Source organism: Trichoplax adhaerens, genomic scaffold (assembly GCF_000150275.1).
Source record: "Trichoplax adhaerens TRIADscaffold_3 genomic scaffold, whole genome shotgun sequence".
In the NCBI taxonomy this organism is placed as follows: domain Eukaryota; kingdom Metazoa; phylum Placozoa; class Uniplacotomia; order Trichoplacea; family Trichoplacidae; genus Trichoplax; species Trichoplax adhaerens.
The window spans coordinates 7,846,398-7,870,147 of NW_002060945.1; the positions used below are offsets into that span (position 1 = coordinate 7,846,398).

Sequence of the window (23,750 nt, forward strand, 5' to 3'; positions counted from 1 at the left end):
TAATGTCATAACGAAGTGTTTGAAACAATATTTTCATGAAATGAGGCCGAAAGGTCTGTCCGTCCAAGAATGCTGATTCCAGGCCTTCTTCGAGTACTGTACACTGTACCTTACAGTAAAAAGTACTGTATCAGAAGTACTGTACGATATGACGTCACTTTGGTATCGAGAAACCGTTAAACAACGGTAGACCGGAGAAGGTCCGGTTCGGTCCGGTTCGATTCGATCCCTTTATGGTCTATATTACAGCGGTAAAATTCAAATTGAAGACTATACAGTGTGCGGTACAATCCTGCGGCATCATACTGTGACATCAGGAAATACGGGAAAATATTCATTCTAGCAAGCAGAACCGCAAGCGATTGTTGTCGTAGTGGTGGACCAACGGTTAAATCCATCATGGAGAACGCAACATTTCAAGGAATTCAAGCCTCTCAGTTAGAATATCACCTGAATCTTGTTAAAGAGAAGTATAGGAATGAATTCTTGACTCCATTGAATGAAAATTTGGAAAATTCACTTGAAGAAGCGGATTGCCAGTTAGAAAATTATAAAAGTAAGTAGGGATTCTCTTTTGCCATGTTCCATTGGTTCAACTTGGTTGACAGTGTTGAAGGGGACAAAAAACACCAAACTTAATCCACTCAATTCTCACCAGTACATATTCTACGAGGGATCATGAGCTACATGATTATCATTGATTTTTAAATCGATCTAATACTATATGAAGGGATTCTATTGTAGTATAATACTTCCTTTTATACCAGAAAATAGAGAGGACACGATTCAAAATCTTGCAACGATCCTTGGGTGATTGCACTCGACGTTTTGCCATTGATTTCCATTCGTGTTGACATTTTCATCAATGCCTTTAGGACGACATTGAATAGGCTATCAATGACAACATGCTATACGATAATGTGCCAGTGATTAGTTATTCAGGGAATGGCAATCAATTTACAACGTTGCAATAGATTAGATCGAAGCTTAACCCTCTATATGCATTGCAACCACAATCTATAATATTTGAATTTGTTATTTCAAACAACTACCAAGTACTACACTACTGTACTGTATGCGCGCACTCCATGCATTCTGAAAGTTACCAATGAGACATACATGAACGATTAACCATCTCCAAGGTATTACAGCACCCTTATTTGCTCGCGCTTTATACTGCAACTCTTTGCCATTTATAAAAAATGAATTATTACAAACTCTCAAATGATGTGGTAGTAAATTAAAATAGAAAAGATCAATGTTGACATACGTACGTGGACGTCCCGTAGAATTCAACAATTTTTTATTATATAATTATTACAGGTCTGGCTAGCGATTATAATGAAATCATAAATGATGCTAGGCGTGAAAATCTCCGTCGTCAACGAGGTAAGTCTAGATGTACTCTGTAGTGTACAAAAATTGACACAAAATCTCCTCCTCACTTGATCCCAGTGCTGTACTATCGAGATAATAGAAAAATTTAGAATTCAAGCTCGCACACTATTGCAATTATACTCGTATAGATCTATAGTATATATATATATGTATTATCACGGACTACCCTACAATTACATCTTCATGTTCATAAAACTGACGATGATAGAACTTATACTCATCAAGCCAGTTGCCCAGGCCTAAGTCCACGCTACCGCCACTTAAAACAGATCGATAAAATCATCAATGGACCAATCTGTTTTCAGTGGACTTAACTGATCCTACTGTACGGTGTAATGCTAGTCATTGCTGATAGTTGAGCCTACCACATTCCTGTTTTTTACAGAAATAAAGAAACAAGGTCGCAACAAAATTACTCATTTAAATTCAAAAATTTACCAAGAAGAATCAAATTTGCAACAAGTTGAAGTCAAAAATGAACAAATACAAATGCGCTTAAAGCAAGTCCCTACAGAAATACAGGAAGAAAAAGAACGTAAGAGTTTGCTTTGATTTTGCTATTGAACAAACTGGCTAATAGTTGCGTTTGTAATAGTATCGCTTTACAGTAGATACTGTATAGAAATATTAGAAATCGATTATAGCTTTCGGATAGTAAATATGAGTTAAAAGAGATTCTATCGAAGCTTCATTTCAATATCAAATTCTTTACCAAATGCTAATTCATTTTTCATACATATTTGGTATGGTAAGAAAAGGACAGATTTTTAGATTTACATTTCTTGCTATTATTATTTTTATCACTAAAGTTTAAACAGAAATAACAGCGCAAGATATTATGATCGTTCAAAGTTGACATATATAATAGTCTAGGTTGTTAAACATATGAAACCAAACCATGTGATAAATCAATACCGCATTTTTGCTATTCTATACGATGCACAGTGACATATAGAACTCTGATTTAAAGTGAAAACTTCTTTACCCTTAGTAAAAACTGACATTGTTTTGATATATTCATTAATGCAGAGATTTCATCCGTGCGCGAGGCAGCAAAGATTACTAATGTCGAATTTTATGCAAAAGCTGTAAAAATGTTTCAAGAGCGACTAGGTCTAAAGATTGAAAAGACGAAAGGTAGTATAATACTTGGCATTTTTCTTACTTTGATATAGATTCAGTTGTAAGAAATTTCGTAGAACTATCATAAAATTAAACGCTAGTCTTACTCTGTAGATAAGAAAATGAAGTTCATCTATACTAGAATAGATCCCAACGATGATCAGAAAGAATTTTGCGTTAGTTTTGGAATTGACAGCCTTAGTAAGCAATACTATGGTAAGCCTGGTATAACAAACATATGTATGCAGCTCAATCTGTAAATCAAGAAAATGCAAACTACACCTATTGCTATTCACATCACATTGTATATACTGTAGATCATATATAATATAATTTATATGCTAACTTTCACTTATTTATGTAGTGGTTGAAAGTGTGCCAAGCGTTTCTGGACTGCAGTCGCTCATCGATCAAATTAATCGTTCTGGAAATTTAAGAATCTTCGTTAAAGGCGTGCGAAGTTTGTTTCAAGAATATGTAAATAATCCGGTAGATAGACCACAACAATTGTAACTTAAGTATTGTAGTAATAACTTATTCTGCTTTGGCGTGCATATTATATCAAACATTCGAAAATAAATCATAAGTTACAATTCTTACTTAAAAACAATTGCAAAAAATTTGTACGTATAGTTTATTAGCCTGTGTAAGAAAAATTTTCAAAATACATTTAGGTGTCAGACAAACAAGTACAAGAAAATATTACAGCACCGTAATAGATTGAACATAACAAAATTTTAAACGCTAATATAGTTCTTAATATTAAACAATCAGCAGTTCACTTAGTATGCTGAAAGTAATAAATATAGATTAGATTTTATCTTCTACTTCTATCCTTAAACTTGTAAATTGACGATTGATCCTAAATGCAGTAATCATTGCATTCTAGGATAGTGTAACTAAAAAAACTCACTCGAATAAAATAATGAAGCAAAATGACAACAGAGAAGACATTATAGGATATTTATGCTACCTTCATGTGTTCGTGTCACAACTATGTCGAACACTGCGCTATTAATATATTACTGAAGCAATATTTACTGTACAGTACCTAAATAACCTAAATATCAATCCTAAGACCGCAATTTACTTTCGCAAGTAGCAATTCTTGACTCAATACTGGAGACATTCGACTGCATAACAGTCATATTTTTCACAAGCGATTCCTGAACCTGTTAAGTGAGAACCGGAATATGATTGAAATACCACAGTATCGCTAAACTTTAAGACATAACATTTCAAGTAAATTGCTAACATAAATATTATAGTGTCCTTACCTGACGAAGGACTTTAGCTTGCGATTGTAAAGCATTTGAAATTTGATCTTGGGCATTGCTGAATCCGGCCAGATTTATAGCAAAGGTGCTAGCTAAAATAAATATTCGATGACAATTAAAACTATTACTTATCCAATTTATGTCCATTAAGGATATATCCATTACCTTGATGATGTAATGATTTCAAGGTTTGTAATCGGGCAGTCTAAAGACAGTATCAAAAATAGTATCATAAGTTAAAAATTTGATTACATTTCAATCGCAAAAACACGAACAGACAAATAAAATGAAAATGATATTTTCGTACAATATCGGGTATGGAGGAGGCAATAGCATCCCATTTGGACATAAAATCGTAGATTTCGGATACCTAAATTGCATTAATATTCATTGAGCATGAAATCCTTGATGTATTGTTTACTACCGGAGTTACTCTTCCGTAAAACAAAATTCGAGTAAACCTTGGATTTTTCTTCAGCTTTATCAATCCCTTCAGTTTTTTCAGCTATTTCATTAATACGTTGGAGAACGGCCTAATAGCCAACGATAAGGATAATTAATAAAACAATATTACTCTTAAGTACTTTTGTATCTCTTCGTTAAATTGGATGACTTTTGAACATCATAAAATAAGACATAACTTATGCAATACGGTATTACTATAAGCTGTAAATCAGTGTTTAATGAAATTATAAAATCAAGACAGACCTGTAGTCTAGCATCTACGTGTTCAATTTTTGCCGAATCCAATAAGGAAAATTTTGCTTGTAGAGCGTAGATTGCCGCCTATTGCAGTTATGTTAAATCAAGAGGCATTAAGTGCTAATAAAAAAATAGGCTTTTTACGGAATATAAAGTAATGCAACCGTATCAAACTTAGCTAAGAAAAACCACCTTGATAATTTCTTACAGCACATTATCAAGCACTTACCGCTAATGATTTATTATTTGGATCTAAATCGGACGTTATAGCTGGCTATATAACAAATAAATTGCAAAGTTAGCTTCCAGTTTTGCCTACAATTCGTTAGCCATTGCTAGAACGATAATGTATATAAATCTCTTACTAATCTCCTGCTATCTTTGCCGACAATTTGTTCTAATTTTTGCAATTTCTGTTCTACTTCGGCGGCCTTTAAAGTTAAGGTAAGTAACATTAGTCAATTAATTGAAAAATGTATAAAGTAATATTTTCATCATAATTAATAAAGGGCCACACTACCTTAGATAACACATTAAATTTTGCTTGCTCTGGTCTGTAATATAGTTGATATGTGATGTAATCGGTATTGCTCTACATAAATAACGTTGATATCAGATTGATTGATATGATTACGAATTTCGTAATTCTATTATTAAAAGATTCTGGTATATAAAATAAATATTGTTTGAGAATGAATCAGCTAACCTTGTCGCCACTTGAAGCTGAAGCTTTGGCAGGTTTGTTTCCTCCCTTAAATGCTTCGATCTGTGCTAGTAATTTCCTGCAGGGAGTCAATATTGTAAGATAAATAGTGGTTTCAAAGAGAAAAGCGATCAATTTCGTCAATCTTACTTCGATATATCGCTGTCTCCTTTGACCTAGAATATCATTGTATTTAAAGTATACGACGTAAAGAATCAAAACAAGTACTCTTAGTAGGCAATTAACATATCATATCGTATACACACTGCATAGTAAATGAAATTTTAACTGAAAGCTTCTTACATCAACGTTAGCCAAATCTTCAATGTTTGTATCCAGCAACTATATAAATTAAAAATAAAAACATCGTCATTAATCTACGTACTAATAGTACTTAATAGTGGGATAAGATAAGCACAAATTCAGGGAAGCGATAGTTTGAGAAATTTATTTGCAGTACTGACTTGTTTTTGAAGGATTTTCACCTGAAATTGTACACAAAGAAAAAGATTAAGGTACTTAACATTGGTAAAGCATCATTGATATCAATATTTTTAGCATGTTAATCTTTGTAAAACATACATGCTTTGACAATTCAACAGGATTGATATCTGCTTCTTCCGTCATAGTTGCCTATATAATATTCGAAAACAGAATTGATGCTCGTAAATAGATAAAGTCGATTTAATGTAATGATTTCCCTTCATAGTAAGCAAAAGTTTTAAAATCAAATTATAGCATATCAATAATTAATATCGTGCATGTTATATTACCTTAATTTTGTCAATTTCTTCGGTAAATTGACTAATTTCAATTTTCAATCTTTGGTACTTTTGCAATGGCGTTTCAGTTTCGTCACCAGCCTAACGTCCAAGTTATGACATTAGATAGAGCACATGTATAGTACAAAGCTAAAAGATTATAATCTCGTTATGATACTATACGTCCATATCATTTCCGAGACAGGAGCTTACTAATTCGTATTCAGTTGTATCGTAGCCAATATTTCGACCATCTTTTATGGAATCAGTGAAGTCTAACAAGAATATAAAATTATTCAATAAGTTTATGAATTTACCTCATACTAACATTACGCAACAATGTCATTCAATAGAACTTTCAGATAAGTAATAGGATAGCTGGGTTGCCGGCTACTACAGTATACATTGAACTAAGTTTAAATTTCAATTCCTATCAAAGTCCGAAATGTGTATGTAGTATTGACACATTAACAGCGATACGCGGCTTATTTCTACGACATGTCGAGTTGTAAAGATTATTACATCTTTTCTAGAGTCAAATTGTATTTTTTAATTCAATTTTTAGGGGGTAAGAATAGATTATTTCATTCTTACCTGCATCCTTGGAATCTATGTATTTATCCTTAAATTGTTCGTAAGATGCTTGAGCGTTCATCGGTATCAATTCTACCGTTTTACTTTCAATGCCTCCCTAAAATTTTATTATTATTATTTAGCTATCAATACAGTATTGCATAATATCCAAGAAAAGATTTGCTTGCGGAAGCTTTAACATTTGTTCTTGAGGTATGATGGCAAGCATTTTATCTGAACACCTACCATACTTAATACTGTCTTAATGTATTGTGTGCTTCTTAATTTTTAAGGGGTCAAATCCAGTTTCAACTAGAATACGACTTGAAACACTGAGGCATATTGAATATTCAATACTAATTACAGTTTTGAACAGAAAGCTCGTTTAAATTAAATGATCAAAATCAATGCACGTATTCTGTACTGTACTGTAGTATGGTATGGTAGCTTACATTACTCATACTTCGATGACATAACAACGAGCATATTGTAAAATGATGCAAAGTAAATCAGTTCTTGGACTTGCCTCTGGTAGCATTTTGGGCAACTATTACTCTACTACAAGTACAGTATACAACACGATTGTACACATCAAAGTAATTGTGCAACTTATATCATCATTATCCTAGCTACCGCAATTTATTGTTTGTGTATTAAGCTGATTTACCTTCATTTCTTTTTCTTTACCTTTCTCTTTCTCTTTTTCCTTGGTTGGTTCTCCACCAGTTTCGAAAACATCAGGCTGATTGTCCTATACAAAGCAGGCAATACTCAATTAAATGATTATTTACAAGCAACGACATTGATACTCTAAATAGATCTGTATTACTGCAGAAGTAGTCACTACGCTATCCGTGCAATTACTTGTTGTCATTCAAAATTTGAGACTTGGTCTAGAGTAGAATACTGGGGGGAAAATGGGTGTTGTACAGTAACCCAAGTATTTGAAAGTTGGACTGTTCTCAACACTGGCACTGACAATTCTACTGTACTTTCCAGAAATAACTCACTGAAGTGATAACCTTCAATATCAACCAATGTATAGTCCATGGTAGAGTTGATCGCATTACTACATGAATATTGAGTTAATTACCTAATCTATTGCTACGATAGCAGCAAAAGTGGATCAAGTCGATTGATAAAAGATATCTTGACGTGTGTCGTACTCACTTCTGAGCAACAGAGCGTTAATACAGTAGAGTACATTGATTATTTATTTGATCCTACTCGCTATCTCGCTGTGAATATATACACCTCTATCATGACCGATTTTCTATTTGCTTTACTTTACTCTACTGATTTACTGCTGTCAATACGTACAATTCCTTCGATACCACCATATTTAGAACTACCACTTGTGCCAGTGTTGGTCGCCATTTTTTACCGCTTGGTTGCTGTTGAAGTCTGCTTGAACTTTTTGACAGCACTGGTCGAAGACATCGAGCGAGATAGAGTCTGTGCAAAGAGGGTAAGCGCAGTATCGTCTGCGGCGGCGCAGCATTGAGTAATTCAAAGCCGTTTCTACTGTATCAAGTGTACAGTACAGTACAGTACAGTAGACTACAGCACAGTACAGTACAGTACAGTGTGAACCAGTTCGAATCAGAGTACTTTAAGGTACCCTAAAATCACGAGTGTGAATCAAAACGTAATAAGAATTATACGAATATAAAGCTGAATAGTTAACTTATCGTTTGAATTACTTTTTACATGATTTGGTCAATATTAAAGCATTTACAGTACTTATTTAATAATCTGGAACGAAAAAGATCACACTGTACTGTACTGTACACAGTACAGTGTACAGTTCTTATGTTCGTAGTGTGCGTAGTATCGTCTGCGGCGGCGCAGCATTGAGTAATTCAAAACCGTTTCTACAGTACTGTATCTACAGTAGTGTACTGTACAGTACAGTAGACTACAGTACACTGTATGTACAGTACTGTACTGTTGTTATGTTCGTAGTTACGCGTAGTATCGTCTGCGGCGGCGCAGTATTGAGTAATTCAAAGCCCTTTCTACTGTATCTAGTGTAGACTACAGTACAATACAGTTGTTATGTTCGTAGTTAAGCGTAGTGTCGTCTGCGGCGGCGCAGTTTCTCGACTACAGTACACAGTACAGTACAGTACTGCATTGTGCACTGCTTACAGTACTGTACAGTACAGTACTATACTACAGTGTACAGTACTGTAAAATGAACCCCACGCCAAATTGAGCGGCTATTACTGTGCGGTACTGTACAGTGTACCGTTGCAGATAGGCAATCCAGTTGGAATGACTACTAAAACAATTAAATTCATCTTTTAGTATGGAGGAATGACCGCTTTGCATCCCTCTTTCCATTCATGAATGCAGTGGTCGCTTATTGTGAACTTATGATGAATCAATCGGCATGCAGTTGCTACTTTATTTTGCTCGTTATTGTAACTTTGATCATTTTAAACTGTACTGCACTATGCTACTGTGCTTTGCTAAAAGATTACTGCGACCAGGTCGATTCAGCAAGAACTCGAGTACGACAGACTGGGTAAACCTGGCTAAAACCTACTGTACACTAGGTCAATTTCCATGGCTAAACACGCACGAATCACATGATCTATTCTACGGTACAGTACAGTATCGCGGGGACTTGTCAAAATTTGTACTGTACACTGTACAGTACTGTACTGTAGTCTGTAAGTGGAGTGACTGGACGACAGTACAGTATACTGTACGCTGTACTGGACAGTTACCGTACAGTCCTGTATGATACGGACATCAATCTTCTGGCGCTGACTTACTTCATCTTGCTCCAGATCAATCACACGAGCACTTTGAAGGCAGTTGGCCACTTTTAGAGAGCGCTTAATGTACAAGATGCAAGCCAATTTGAACCTCTTCTTGCTTTTAATCATTGTCGCCTGCTTCAGCTCCTCAGTTCAATGCCAGGTTATTAGCTCATCGATTTGCACCAAGTATGTGGTCAACGGTTTAGACTGTGGATGCCAACTGAAAAATAATGGGAACGTAGCTGGAATTGTGTCTTTATTCTCCTTAGCAAATAATGACCATAAGCCAAGGTACAGTCTACGCGTAGTATGGTATATCATGTAAATAAACAAGAATAGGCATTACTAAAAGTGGACAGTTTATTACTAGAGTAGGTATTTGCTTGATTAAACAGTTTATTTCTACTTTTCGATCATTGGTGTAAAAATGAAAATGTTTTTATGCGATAGCAATAAACTTGATCCATTCTTGGCGAATAATTACGTAATGAATTTTGCACAACTACAAACCGCGCATGCTGCACTTTGCTATACTGTACTGTATTAGTGCATTATACCATACAAGGGCATCCCTATCAACCATCAGAGCATAATTCATGTATCTTGTAGAATCGGCAATGGAGATATCCCTCGCCTATCGATTCTGGATTAAATCCCATTTTCAAAAGTAATCACTACCGATTTATGCAACATAGAGACATTACTGTAGTTGTAATAAGATATTAAAGAGACAAGCTAGAAAACGGAAAAAGTTTGGAAGTCAATTGACTGACTACATCAGTTCAGGGAACAACATCATGGAAGCCTAAAATGACTCATTTCTACCGAGTACTGTATGGATGTTACGTGCTAAGCTACAGTAGATAGAGTACATTGCATAATTAATGGATATCATTGAATTAATGTCAATGCGCTCCACGCAATACTATATTTTAGATTATTAAGCTACCATTTTTGAGTATTATTGACACTGCTTTAAAAATAATTAATAATAATAGTAATAATTATCCTCCAGGGTATCGACTAATTATTGATATAATCATTTAGTACTGTACTCATAAATGGCTCCCTGATCAACCGTCGATGATCAGATTCAACTTTGGAGATATCGATTCCATACCAATCTGTAGCCGACTTTAATAGTAAATTATTTCCCTATACTAGTGGACAGTACAAGCTTGTTAAGTGTTAGTATTAAAAGTTTTATTCTCGCCAAATGAGCACATCGTTGCTTTATTACTATAACCAATGAATGCCCATGAATATCATTTATCGTCATGTATCACAAAAATGAAAACCAATTGAAATAATGATCCTGTATGTTCCTGCAGATAAAACAATTTTATGAGACACTATATAGTACAGCTTCATTACCAGATCTCTCTATTTGGATGACATTATACGCACAGTAGATATGATATGGCAGAGTACAGTACAGTAAAAATTGGTAGGTGCGTCTAATCGAATGGATCTAACAGTTTCACCAATGCTATGACATATCTCCATTTCCATGGAAGAATCGCAACCCAATCCGCGTTTATATTTTGGGGATATAGAAAGCTATAATTTTTACAAATTCTCCATGCTTTCATTATACTATACATCAGTTTTTATCACGTACAATATAACAACTCGGGTGTAGGAGAATATCCAATAGAATGCAGTTTTTACGTAGTATATCGTAATAATTGATCGGCTTAACGCGGTTGGCATACAATATTGCTACTACTGCAGGTGCGCAATGTATGCGAATCATTATTACTAATGTACTATTGTCGGTACTAAAAATCTTGCAATTTTTAGATTCCACGATACCTACAATAAAGGTGCTGAAGGTATTTCATATAGCCCCTGCTACAATTTCACTGAGCCTGGAACTCCAACTAAAGGTAGCTGTAAAGATGTTGCGGTATGTAAATACAAATCTGCCTAAATTAATGGTTGTGTTTCATGCAAACCCTACACGACATATGTGTACTCACGCGTTCACAGTATTTATTACTCCTTCACAGCAATTACAAATTTACTCACTTTGTCGACAGTTTATAGCGTATCTGACAGGGCATCCTAATAGTGTTAATTTACTGTTAAATACTATGCTACAACATTGTATATAAAATACTAACTAAATAGTCATGAGTAGAGTATTAAAATATTTGCAAACTTTTATGGTATTCACTTTTAATAAATCTATAACTGTAACTGTAAGAATCACTCTTCATAGTGTTCAATTCTCATACTGTGCAGTACATTCTCTACTTCTAATAATGTAAAAATCATACTCTAGAGGTATGGAAAAGCGCAAATAGACTATGATAATATATTAACAAACTAGGTGAAATACGCGCACTGTAACCCATTGAACTTTTATTGCATCATGCTGACTGTCATTATTCTTCACATACAATACAAGGATACTCTTCTTACAGTCAAAATTTGAAATAGAAATAGCAATAATACAACTTCAATCTACCAAGTTCAATTAAACATTTAAGCAGCTGTATTAGTAATACTTGCTGATATTCTTGACTCATGTAATGCAATAAAATCATTTACCGCATTGCACAGTAATTGAAGAGTATTTCCTTAATTATTTAATTAGCAACTGCTTAACTACTTTTTTATTAATTATTACATGAACATGTAGGCCTGCCAGACCTTAAAAAGTCCTTCACAGTATGTTCCAATCGGGTTACCATCACCCGTTACATACCAAGTTAATACTCAGAAAAATGTTCAATTTGTGTATAAGCACCTATACGAACAGAAATTAAGGTACTATAATTCTTTATTCTCAACATCATACTATTTGCAATATTTTGTATTTAATTTATACTCCGTCAATTGAAGCTCAGTCGTTGAGTTATAGGAACGTTAGTATGAAACAGTTTGTTGTCTTTGTCGTTATGTAAAATTTGTAAGCATATTTAGAGTTATAAGTATGAAACACTGTAGTTTCTCGTATTTACAACTAGGAAATTTTATTTTTAATTGTTACCTTTCTTTTCAGGACGTTCACTTTAACCTTGGTATGTAATAAAACTGCAACTAAGCCAGTATTCGAAGCCTTAGCAAACAATGGTGCTAATTATGTAAGGATTTACTTAAATTGGTATCACTAGTGACTATTCTATTTCACCTAGTATAATATCTAGGATCATGAAATAGAAATTAATTAAGCGGTATGACTCTTGAAACTCAATTACATATCGCATACTCAAAACAGCCATAAATAAGTAAAATCAGGTCATATTTGGTTAATTGCTACTCAAATATGCAATACTTATTTTTATAGTTTGCTGAACTTTCGACTATATGTGCCTGTCCAAACGGTTGTCCTTCTGGGCCTGGAGGTCTAAGCGGTGGAAGTGTACTATTAATCATGTACGCATTGAAATTATTTATAAATTTATTCCTATATTTGTAATCTTATGTTGTAATACATCAATGATATCAAGGATCTAAAGTTACTGCAAGTAAAGGCAGTAGCTACAAAGGCCGTAACAAAGTTGGCTAATAGCCCCTTCTGATTTGCATTAATAGTTAAGTGCTTGTAAGCTAAGTACTGATTCTGTCTTCATAATTTACATTTTAGATTCTTTGTATTACTGTCCGTCTATTTTATTGGTGGCATAATATTTATGAAATATGTCCGCAATGCTGAAGGCTTTGAAGCGATTCCAAATGTATCATTCTGGTCTAGTTTGCCATCACTTATTAAAGTACAGTACTTCTTATCTTACACTTGCAATTAGTATTATTAATCTGCTATAGAATTATCTCAAAATTCGTTTTCTCATATTTTTTATTTGCAGGAAGGGTTTGCATTTACCTTTTCTCGATGCAGTGGAGGTGGATCCGATTCATCGTATGATAAAATCTAAAGTAGTCGATATTAACAGATAATCGATAAACCCCTATTCGTTTCAATTCTAATTTGTGTCCTTGTTTCATATCACTAACACATATTACGAAGCAAATCCACATCGGTTGAATTTTGTAAATTGTAAACATTCACGAGTTAGTGATTTTGCTACATATGTAGATGCTACTGACGTGTTGCAGTTCTGTAAATGCTGATTCTGGAAGATAGATCATGATACTGTATCACTAGTAAACAACTGTAATGCACACAATATTGTTGCTGAAAGTAAAAATAAAATATTTTAGTATGTAAAGTCTTGGTGAGAGTCATTTCTATACTTCTTTATACAGTAGTTTGTAGACGAACGCTAACTTTCATCCTTAGAGTCCTAATTCTATGAGCTAATGTGCGCGTCATTGTTGGTGCTTTTATTTTACTAATTACAGAAATTGACCTATCTGTGACGATGGAAATACGCCTACACAGTTGAAACGTCGAAGTAGTGTATAACATTTATACCAATTCGTTCTAAACTGTTTATTTAAATAGAATCGACTATAAAATTCGCAGTGACAAAGTTACCGGCAATTTGTGGGATTCATACATATGATTGCTGAAAGTAATGATAAATTCAATTTTTTGTAGTACGATAAGTCAAATCGCGTTGGAAGTCATCGTTGCTCCTTTACCTTTGTGGTGTATCGGTACAGTACCAATAACATATTAGGTACAGTTTCATCATTAGAACTGTACAGTACCGTCTTAAATTTAATAAAAGTGATTCTACTGTATATTACCAGTCATTTGCTTACAGACTTTTATTGTACCCCCATAGAACGTAACAGTCTTTATACCTCACAGCAGTCTATATTACTAGGTGTTAATTTTATTGTGCTAAGGCATTAATTTAATACAATTGCAGTTTATAAAATGCTTCATCGAAGTTTGTAAAATATTTACGGAAGAAATTTCTCGTTTTACCTATAAATATGACCGAATTAAGCGGTCTAGGAGTACCAATTTGCCCTACGCTCTACTGTATATCCCAGTATCGAAGAGTACGCCGCTACTTACTAAATCCGTCGATTTTTTTCTCTTTAGACTGTACTGTTTATATCTATTCACCAAATACTTTGGATATTTCTCTATTAGTTGATTGTTCTGGACTAAGAGCCCAGCATTGGTATCAATTTTTTAATGCAAATATTTTATCAACCTTCCCCTATTATATTATAATGTATAACTAGGGTATAACTATGGTAGCTGATCGACCAATCACTTCACTTTTGCCCCAAGTCCTAGGAAAAAATCTCTTCTTAACCCCTCCAATATTTATCGCTCTCTATATTGGCCCAAATCTACGACCAAGTAGATGAATAAGAAACGGTGGATGTCTCTGGCTATGAATTCATTCTTTATGATTATTGTAAATTTCCCCAAACTGTCTATAATGATAGATTTATAGACTGATTCAATAAGCGAGTTTATAACCCATGAAACATTGTACTATCATGGTGCTGTGATCATTTTGATAAGGCAACCACTACTCTATAACTATGCATTATTCAAGAATTTCCTATATACGCGTATAATTAGCATTTGAAAACTAAAATAGACACCTTAATGCACGTATATTATTTTTATGCATGCAACTGTTATCAACATAAGCTTGCAAATGCTAAGTAAAATGACCAATGACGAACTATTATATTCAATTATAAACCAATGTCTCTAGCGACAATCACAACATCATTGGGAATTGAAAAGCTTGAGAGATAGTATTCAAAACTAGCACGTATTGACTAACATCTACTAATTCATTTCTATATGGGAGTCCATTTACTAACTAATTTGAAATAATAGATTGCTGAATACCGAGAGTCAATATCAAGACGTCCTAGTTTTCATTGTACACTTCTAATAGAAGGGAACAAAATTAGCTCTCTCTCTATTCTAGATATCCCAGTAAAGTAGTTCTTCATGAATGAAAGTGAAAGCGATGAATTTCCTTGGAATACTGCCATGATTTTCGTCCATTCCTTTCATTCTATCGCTATCCCTTTCCATCGAGCTCCAGTATCGACTGATCGCTGATTTTTTTATCCATGATGTCATACTGATTGAAGTCCATCCTATACCGTACTTAGCTGATACTAACCCAGGTGTTCCTGGCAGTCACTAGTTGGTACCGTTTCAGTACCGTTTCAGCACCGTTTTGTTTTGGCATGACGTAATGCCTTTGGGTTGTTTTGGTTTGGTCGTACAGTAGAGAGTTTAATACACTACCTTGTGGAATATACGTTCGTATGGGCAAGGAGGAGATAGCCTTGCTTATAGTAATGTGCCTGAATGACCAGTCAATAAACTAGTGTACGGTATGAACGAATGCTAGACGCCAACAACTGTATCAGCCCTAGCTGCCGTGGTTCAAACTTATTGTCCAACCTGGTACTCAATATTCCAGCCAGGTTTGCCGAGAAGTAGTTGGAAGTCGGTGAATCAAGACCTACTATTAAGCAAAATGGTCAAGATTACCTGGATTTTAGTGCTATTTCTTAGCCATTTTCTAATTTACATTAATGGAGAGACGTACTCTTGCCAAAAAATCGAGAATTACAACGGCATTTATGAACATTGTACTTGTCAATACATGAAAGACAACAAACCTGTAGGAATCATCAGCTTATACGAGATAGCGAAGACTGGAAAACCATCGTAAGTCTTGTAATTTCATCGTTTATGTCGATTTGGGATCATTTTTAAAGCTGTCAAGTGCTTTTCAATGTAATATCTAGTTCCTATACGTTGCCACTGCTAGTTTCTGTCATCAAATGCTAATGCTATACAGGACAACGCTCTCATCAATATTGGAAAAACAAAAGATAGCAAGGCTATCCATCGACAATCACGCGTCTAATGCTGAGCGACGGAATTGATCATTCCTTATTCCTTAAGGGATATTATTATCAATTATTATTTATTACTACTTGAAATTTCTAGTAATTGCATTTATCTTTCTGTCTCATCTCTTCATTGTGTAGGTAGTTCATGCTTAAAAAAAAATGATTCTTCTTACTATCGTTTCTCATATCAACGAAAATGACAGCCACACTTGATATACAGTACTGTAGAAATACATTACCAAGTTTATAAATCCCTAGTGCTCTCACTATTGATGTTTACTGAAGTAATCGTCCGCAAAAAAATCGTAGGTCTAAACAATTTGTTTTACTCTACGGCAATGGCAAAGTTCCGATTTAAAGACTGCGCTCAGTAATCCATCGGTAGTAGTTACAAATCGAATTTAGAGCTTATCTTGTAGTCTATTGCCATGTTTATAAATCTGTAGTACAGCACTGTACAGTATACCTACGCATGATGCCAAACTGATAATGTTATAGGTGATCAAAGATAGAGTTCTAAATCACTCTGATTGCAATTACTTCCAGTGAAAGATGACGATCAGTAGTATATTCGGCAATTACTAGCTATCTATTTCACTCTTACTGTATTGTATTAATTAGAAGAACAAAGCTTTTATAATGTTAATTTATTATGAGCTTTATGCGACATAATATATAATCTAATTGAATCAAAGCTGTCGCAAAATTAAATAGCGCTACTATAAGGTGCCGTTTACCTGTGCGGGAAAGTGCCGTAGACTACGATAGACCTCACTTTAATGTCTTCTACGGCACTAGATGGTGCTGCATGCCTGTACATCATTACTGTCAAAATGGCTAAAACTTAATAACTTTACCTGGTAGTCATGTAATCGACCAGAGGACTGGCCGATCAACCGCTCTAATCAGAAAGTATCTCAATTAAAAAGTATCTTTTCAAATATTTTAGCCAATCAGGGAAATGCGACACAGCCAAACAGTTACATTTCCCCACCTAAACAACCTTCCTCTGATCGAATAATCGTAACTGCATATAAGCAGTAATCGACCAAAGGCTTTATGTAGATTAACGATGATAATTGCAGTAGACAAACCATTGCTCGAATATTACTAGGAACAACAGTATAGAACATGGATTCATTTACAGAAACTAGTAAATCGATCTGAAGATCGACTAGCAGTAATGTATACGCTCTATTAACGCAAATACTTTCAATATTTCCAATTTGTTCTAATTTTAAGAATGATTTTTCTATGCCTAATAACTGACAGCTTTCCCGATCGAGGAACTAATGATACCTCGCGAGACAAGACGAAATATTCCTACAATCCCTGCCTACCATTTACTGAAAAGAATTGCCATAAAGCAGCGGTAAATTCTTTCAGACTATATAATCATTTCTGTACTGTATTTACGCGTGCATACAGTCATAACTAGGCAGCTTATACATCAGAGCACCCTACAGTAGATTACGTTCCAAATCATCATTCGCAAGTGTATGTTGTACTGTATATGTAGAATTCAATAGGAAACTATGCTCTCCTTACGCTGCCTCGAACTTTAACTAGAATCATTCTAAAAAGTATGTCGTTTAGTACGATAGCTATTCGAAATAAAACCATGATTAACTTCACCGAGTAGCGGTTAATACGCTTACATATGAACACTCAAAAGTTTTTGAATTCGATGGCAAAATTTTAAATTTATGCTTTAAGTAAACTAGTTTGCTCGTTAAATGTGCTATTTTAATACGCTACGCTATACTATCTTGACTATATCGTACGCCATCTCCTTAACAGGTTTGCCAAATGGCCTCTAGTACACTTTACTACCCAGTCGGGTACCAAAATTCCACCGAATACGGTACAACGCCTGATGGTAATGTTACTTTAACTTACACCGCTGGAGGAAGGTAAAATAATGTAGCATCATTTTTCACACAGCTTAAAGTAGTGTTCTTATTGAAAAACTAGATGATATAATGACAATTTCGTTAAGTTAAGTCGACTCATCCAGTTTCACCAAATAAATTTACTTTGGACCTTGTCACTTCATTATTAATTAATTGTCATATCAATCTATACAGAACTGCTATCGTAACGCTACTTTGCGATGAAAGCGTCAATATAGCTTCTATCCTAACGGTTGGAGAATTTCAAGATCACAAAGAACATTATGTAAGTATCATTTAGGAATCTCCGGTAATTAATGGTATGAAATTTGTGAAAAGAAAATTGTCATTATCCTGCATAAATCAATTCTACTTTATGAATTTCTAAATTATCTCATCTTGAGGTTGTTTTCGTCAACAGTATTTTTATCTCACTCACCGATGCGCTTGTCCTGGCGCATGTGTACCTCCTGGCCTTGGGGGATTAAGCACTGGTAGCGTTCTCGTGATCATGTAAGGCTCAATCCCACTATCTTTTTTGTCTCAACTAGCCTCTACTTCTTTTATGGAGCTATTACCCATTATTACCTGGAATAAGCAATATCGCTCTTTGCAATCTGTGTTGCAACTCAATTAACAATCTGACTTATAATAATAAATTTCTAATAAATGGGTAATTTTTTTGTACAGATTCTTCGTCGTTGTAATAGTATACTTCCTCGGTGGAATGATGTTTCTGAAATTTGTAGGACATAAAGAAGGCCTTGATATCATCCCTAATCGTTCTTTCTGGAGCAGTTTACCCGGTCTTATTAAGGTACGTATTATGCAAATTCCCATACGGAATGTAACAGACTAGAATTTATCTTCTTGCATTATTACTATAGCACAATAGAATAATTTAGATTGGTGTAACCGAATCTATAGTACATTATATGATATCTGTAAACGGCTAAACTAATTCATATATTACAATGAACTTTACTACAGGACGGAATAGTATATTTCTATAACAGCATCCTCTGCTGGAGGTCAGATTACGAGAAATTCTAGGGCTGTGTAACGTTTCATGAATTGTCCAGCTCATTTTGTCTAATGAAGGAAAACGTTTTGTAACTACAACTAGCTGATGTTGGAGGCTGTTGTCTAATTGGCAGAATGTAAGTACTCTATACGCGTACGCATATAGGTCGTTGTCTAGTGGCAGTCTCATGTTGATGCAGTAATTAGAATCTGTAGAGTATTTTTTATGATCACATAGTATGATTATTTGTAATAAACTATTTGTTGTAAGGAGGTATTTCAAGCCATGCAAAACAATTAGTTCAAGTTGGCATCATCTATTTTATTTGCTTATTCTATTTGTGATGTGATGTTATGGATCAATGTTCTATGTACAGTTGTACACTTTCAATCATAATCATACCAATGCATTCGGTTACAGTTATGATCATCTCACTGCTATTATACACTATAGATTTCAATAAAATTGTAATAAATTTTGTTACTTGGTATAAATAAACAATGGGTTAATATTACTAAATAAAACAGTGTAGCTTAGAGACATGTACATACATTACACGCAGCATATAAAGCACATTCTTACGATAATAAAAAAGGATGCACAAACGACTGCGTTATGATCGGTAATAAGAATTACGGTAAGGAATTGCTTGAAATAGAGGAAACATTACTGGAACTTTGATTAACCAGTTTCTTTGGTCTTAAATACGGATCGTCGCATAAGCTTAAAACGTCCGGCCTATCTTCTTTACGGTATTGTAAACACCGCCGTACAAAATTCTGTAAAATAACCCAAATAATATCAAATAAATTCGCATCTAATTAAGTTTATCTATAAAGAATAAAATTTTAAGCGGTCTACCTTTGCCTCAGAACTAACTGCAGGTTTACTGGGAAAATCTACAGTTACCGCTTTGAGGATAGTTTTTTGTTCGAGAATTGCCGATTGTGACATGTCATGTCCAAAAGGCTGTTTTAAAAAATTAAATCACAGTTGCATCATAAAGTAACAAATACGGTCCTAGCAACCGCCCGCATGTCGTTATGTAATAGCAAACTATCGGTATTACCTTTCTACCGTATAAGCATTGATATAAAAGTACACCTACAGACCAAACATCGACTTTTGATGATATTTTAGGGGGTGCTCTACCAATCATGAAGCACTCTGGTGGTAGGTACCTAAGATAAATCGTAAGGACAGTGAGTGTATGTGCGGAGTTAATAATCTTACATTGAAAAGATGCTAGTATAAAATCTTTATAACTAATTTGAAAATACCAATAAGTGCCTGCCCCCTGAGAAGTAAGTTCTAAACCATCAGAATTTGAGTCATCGCTGTCTTCCATAATCTTACTAAGACCGAAGTCTGTAATTTTTACTTCACCACTATAAACCCCCGAGCCCAGGAGAATATTGCCTATTTCACAAAATCAAGATTAAAATTTAATTTACCTTCAAGCAAGCAAGCACAGAAATTATTTACAACAGTCAATAACGTATAAAACTGTTCCATCTTACCTGGTTTAAGATCATAATGTATTATTGGCGGCTTAATTTCATTTAAATACCGTAGTGCACTAACAACCTTAAAAAGTGCATGTTTTATAATTAGAGTGACAACAAAATACACTATATTTCAACAAAACAGCAATAAAAACTCACTTGTATGACAATGGACCTTGCCTTCATAATTCATTTAAGTTAAAATAAGCATTAATTAAGATTATACAAATGACATCATCAGATATCAAGTCTGATAGACATCGATACGTTACCTCTCTTTCGGGAAGGTATTTACTCTGCTTTAGATGAATATCCAAATCCGTACCGTTATTATATTCCAAAACTGTACAAAACCTAGTTACATCGTAGATACATTAACAGGTAAGTGTGAAAAGTTCACAAGAAAAACTTATCAGCAACAAATCATTGAATTAAATATTTGCATATTTGACGTTATTCTGCTGAAACTTACGAATTTTCATCGATTTCGAAAACATCGTATAACTTTATTATACGCTAAAAATAATAGAAGTAACCGTAATCAGGCAAAAATATTGCAATGTAAAGCATTGCGGACTCAAATTTCAGCATTGTACTTACAATATGATCTAGCTTTTTGTGGATATTGTATTCTCGAAGAGCATGCCTGTATTACAAATTTTTAATTAATAAAATTTTACGTTACTACAAATTTAAATTCCTTGAGGTTCAAATATCAAACATACTTGATATAGTTAGCCTTCTTATCTTCCTTCCAATCTCGGTTTAATTGATGAATCTTACAAGCAACATGACGTAGCTCTCGTAAATCCATTGCCTATTAATATTATAACATATATTAATGACTACAACGTGATAATTGCAAAAAAGGAAAACAAATTATGAAACCTTATGAACTTCACTGAATCCTCCCTTTCCAATTAGATGCAAAAGTAGGTATCTTTCACTTAGAATTGGATAGTCTTTAAAGCTGCATATCCAAGATAGTAACTTAGTTGCGAAGGTGTAATAAATAGGCTAGCTCATAAAAAATATCTATTATCTACAGGAAAATATACTCCAACATACCGAGATTGGTCTTCATTATGAATACGTTTCAATTCCCGTATATGTAGAGTACGTTCACGTTCCAATTTCTCCAACTCAGCTAAAACATCTGCTTCTCTCTATTGAAAGGATAAAGTCAATAAGAAATGAAAACTGAATCATGGATATGTAGGTAAAAAATATTCGTCCAAAGTCTAGCGGCATTCGTAGACGACTCATTGCGTTAAATATCATCTATGGCCGTAATCGATTACCTTCCTTATAGCAGCTGCTCTTAATTTCAATATTTCTTCCATTTCATAGAATTCATCAGTAGTCAAACTAATAAAAGATCATTAGGCTATAATGCCATCATTACTTAAAAATATTATTCAATTACAGCACGATACCTGTTACTAGCAGGTTTTACAAACTGATCATGTTCGCTACTATTTGATGTTTTCCCTCCTTTCGTTTTAGCTATATAATCAAATTCGATAAATATTAAAAGAACACATAGTAATTCTGCTGATAATCTATAACATCAAAATACATACCAGTAGATACTTGAGGCTTTCTTTTAAGTAATTGTTTCTTATGCTTTTCAAATTCCTCCTTAAGACGATTAATTTCTTCCTTTTCTCTATAAAAATCAAATGTTATTATGATTTAGCTTTATTAAATTTATGACTAAAATGGTGAATAAAAAATTGGGCACTTATTATGTAACCTATTTAATTCACTAAACGCCATGCCATCAACCCAGGTTTCTACAAAATTTGCTCCATGTCTGTTGAGAAATTCATAGGATTTATTATTTGATATTTTTAAAGCAAACCATGTAATTAACGATTCAACCTTGAAGTTGTAAAATGTCCTAGACGTAAATTATTCTCTTGTAATAATTTGCGTGCAGCAGTTTTTTCACTTTGAGCCTGTACGTAAATACGTATATAGTACATTGTGTAACCAGCAAATAAGAAAGCGTTGTTAAAATGTAATTCGAAATATTTGTACTATCGCCGGCCACAAATACGCGTATTAGTATTAAAATATTAGGTTTACCTTTTCAACAATTAGCTCCTTAATTAAATTTTTACACTGTTAAAAAAGAACAAAGATACGTTTAACATTTACAAAATAACCATCACTATCGAATCAATTATTCGATAAAAGCGCCATAGTAAATATTTTTTAACCATTTCAGAAAATTTGGAATGTTCGGTAATTTTTTGTATCCGATCCTCTGCTTCTCTATTTAAATCGTCTATAGTCTAATGAAGATAAAATCCCAGAATCATTTAATATGACATCAAAACGGATTGCTTAATATGATAAGTTCGATTCTCATATCGTACACTCTGTAATCTTTCTATCTCTCTATTTTTGGTACTATGTGAAATCTCATTTTCAGACTTTTCCACAGCATTCTGAGTCCAAAAGAAAGCATATACGTTAAATTCTGCAACCATTCACGCACATCGATGAGTAATGGCATAATTAACAGTATGTGTAATAATATAAGCACAATATTGCTCGTGAAATACCGTAGATTCTTCGTTGGACGTATCAGTCTAGTAACAAATACATATTTTTAAACCTTAGTAAAAAATACTTTTCTTAAATAAAACATAAAATTAATAATCGCTTACTTGTACTGCCTGATGTACATGTACTACGGATAAATCGGAACAATTATCATTATCTTCGATATCAATCGGTTCAGTTTTAGTTTTCCCTTGCTTTTCCAACGCATAATTAAACCGTGATAATTTTTCATTATTGTTCTTAACATTCGATTCCTATATATTTTTAAATATTATAACCCTCAATATAGATATCTTGTCCAATATAGCGTCACTACAATACAATGACCGATAATGAATTTATAGTAAACTACCGAAGAATTTTCAGGAGAATGACCCGGAATGCTTTGAGAGTTTCCATGATGAGCACTGGCTGATGCCTGCAAACCAGACCATTTTACAAAGTAAGCAAGCGCTAATAATAATGCAGTCTACACGTATTATTAAAAGTTAAAAATGATTGTCATCGAATATTACAAACCAATATTTCTAACCTTGTAAAAATATTCGCTAATTTTCTTGCTACTGTCAACACGTCCTAATTTATTGGAGCCTTAAAGTTATAGTAATATTCGTAGAATCAGATTTCCTTAATATTCATCAGACTGCATCGATAACCCTTTGCATTAATATCTATACCCC

The 23,750-nt window shown here is 33.9% G+C and overlaps 5 protein-coding genes across 5 annotated transcripts; 3 read left to right on the forward strand and 2 right to left on the reverse strand.

Annotated features, from left to right (window-relative positions):
- Window positions 1-399: 399 nt before the first annotated feature.
- TRIADDRAFT_54891 (uncharacterized protein) lies at window positions 400-3,033 on the forward strand (the record flags this gene model as incomplete). The annotated part of the gene is made up of 6 exons (XM_002110617.1): window positions 400-556; window positions 1,324-1,389; window positions 1,784-1,933; window positions 2,428-2,535; window positions 2,635-2,736; window positions 2,885-3,033. 6 exons carry the CDS (start codon window positions 400-402, stop codon window positions 3,031-3,033), a joined length of 732 nt encoding a protein of 243 aa, XP_002110653.1.
- Window positions 3,034-3,593: 560 nt separating this feature from the next.
- On the reverse strand, window positions 3,594-7,913 carry TRIADDRAFT_54892 (uncharacterized protein; the record flags this gene model as incomplete). The annotated part of the gene is made up of 19 exons (XM_002111153.1): window positions 3,594-3,692; window positions 3,798-3,889; window positions 3,963-4,002; window positions 4,105-4,167; window positions 4,259-4,330; window positions 4,506-4,583; window positions 4,729-4,773; window positions 4,865-4,930; window positions 5,020-5,091; window positions 5,206-5,281; window positions 5,353-5,378; window positions 5,506-5,544; window positions 5,667-5,687; window positions 5,785-5,835; window positions 5,976-6,065; window positions 6,177-6,238; window positions 6,558-6,654; window positions 7,204-7,287; window positions 7,857-7,913. 19 exons carry the CDS (start codon window positions 7,911-7,913, stop codon window positions 3,594-3,596), a joined length of 1,230 nt encoding a protein of 409 aa, XP_002111189.1.
- A 1,427-nt stretch (window positions 7,914-9,340) lies between these two features.
- On the forward strand, window positions 9,341-13,272 carry TRIADDRAFT_63795 (uncharacterized protein). Its single transcript, XM_002110618.1, has 7 exons — window positions 9,341-9,598; window positions 11,111-11,216; window positions 11,955-12,082; window positions 12,318-12,399; window positions 12,603-12,691; window positions 12,903-13,029; window positions 13,123-13,272. Exons 1-7 carry the CDS (start codon window positions 9,387-9,389, stop codon window positions 13,189-13,191), a joined length of 813 nt encoding a protein of 270 aa, XP_002110654.1. The 5' UTR covers window positions 9,341-9,386; the 3' UTR covers window positions 13,192-13,272.
- Window positions 13,273-17,884: 4,612 nt separating this feature from the next.
- On the forward strand, window positions 17,885-19,171 carry TRIADDRAFT_63796 (uncharacterized protein; the record flags this gene model as incomplete). The annotated part of the gene is made up of 5 exons (XM_002110619.1): window positions 17,885-17,988; window positions 18,163-18,253; window positions 18,389-18,480; window positions 18,658-18,784; window positions 18,958-19,171. The coding sequence occupies 5 exons, from the start codon at window positions 17,885-17,887 to the stop codon at window positions 19,018-19,020; spliced, it is 477 nt and encodes a 158-aa protein (XP_002110655.1). The 3' UTR covers window positions 19,021-19,171.
- A 452-nt stretch (window positions 19,172-19,623) lies between these two features.
- TRIADDRAFT_23353 (uncharacterized protein) lies at window positions 19,624-22,484 on the reverse strand (the record flags this gene model as incomplete). Its single annotated transcript, XM_002111154.1, has 17 exons — window positions 19,624-19,770; window positions 19,853-19,960; window positions 20,061-20,172; window positions 20,272-20,410; window positions 20,512-20,578; window positions 20,656-20,676; window positions 20,769-20,850; window positions 20,969-21,012; window positions 21,097-21,142; window positions 21,222-21,313; window positions 21,385-21,466; window positions 21,565-21,662; window positions 21,798-21,864; window positions 21,957-22,002; window positions 22,080-22,165; window positions 22,253-22,312; window positions 22,381-22,484. 17 exons carry the CDS (start codon window positions 22,482-22,484, stop codon window positions 19,624-19,626), a joined length of 1,401 nt encoding a protein of 466 aa, XP_002111190.1.
- Between the last annotated feature and the right edge of the window lie 1,266 nt (window positions 22,485-23,750).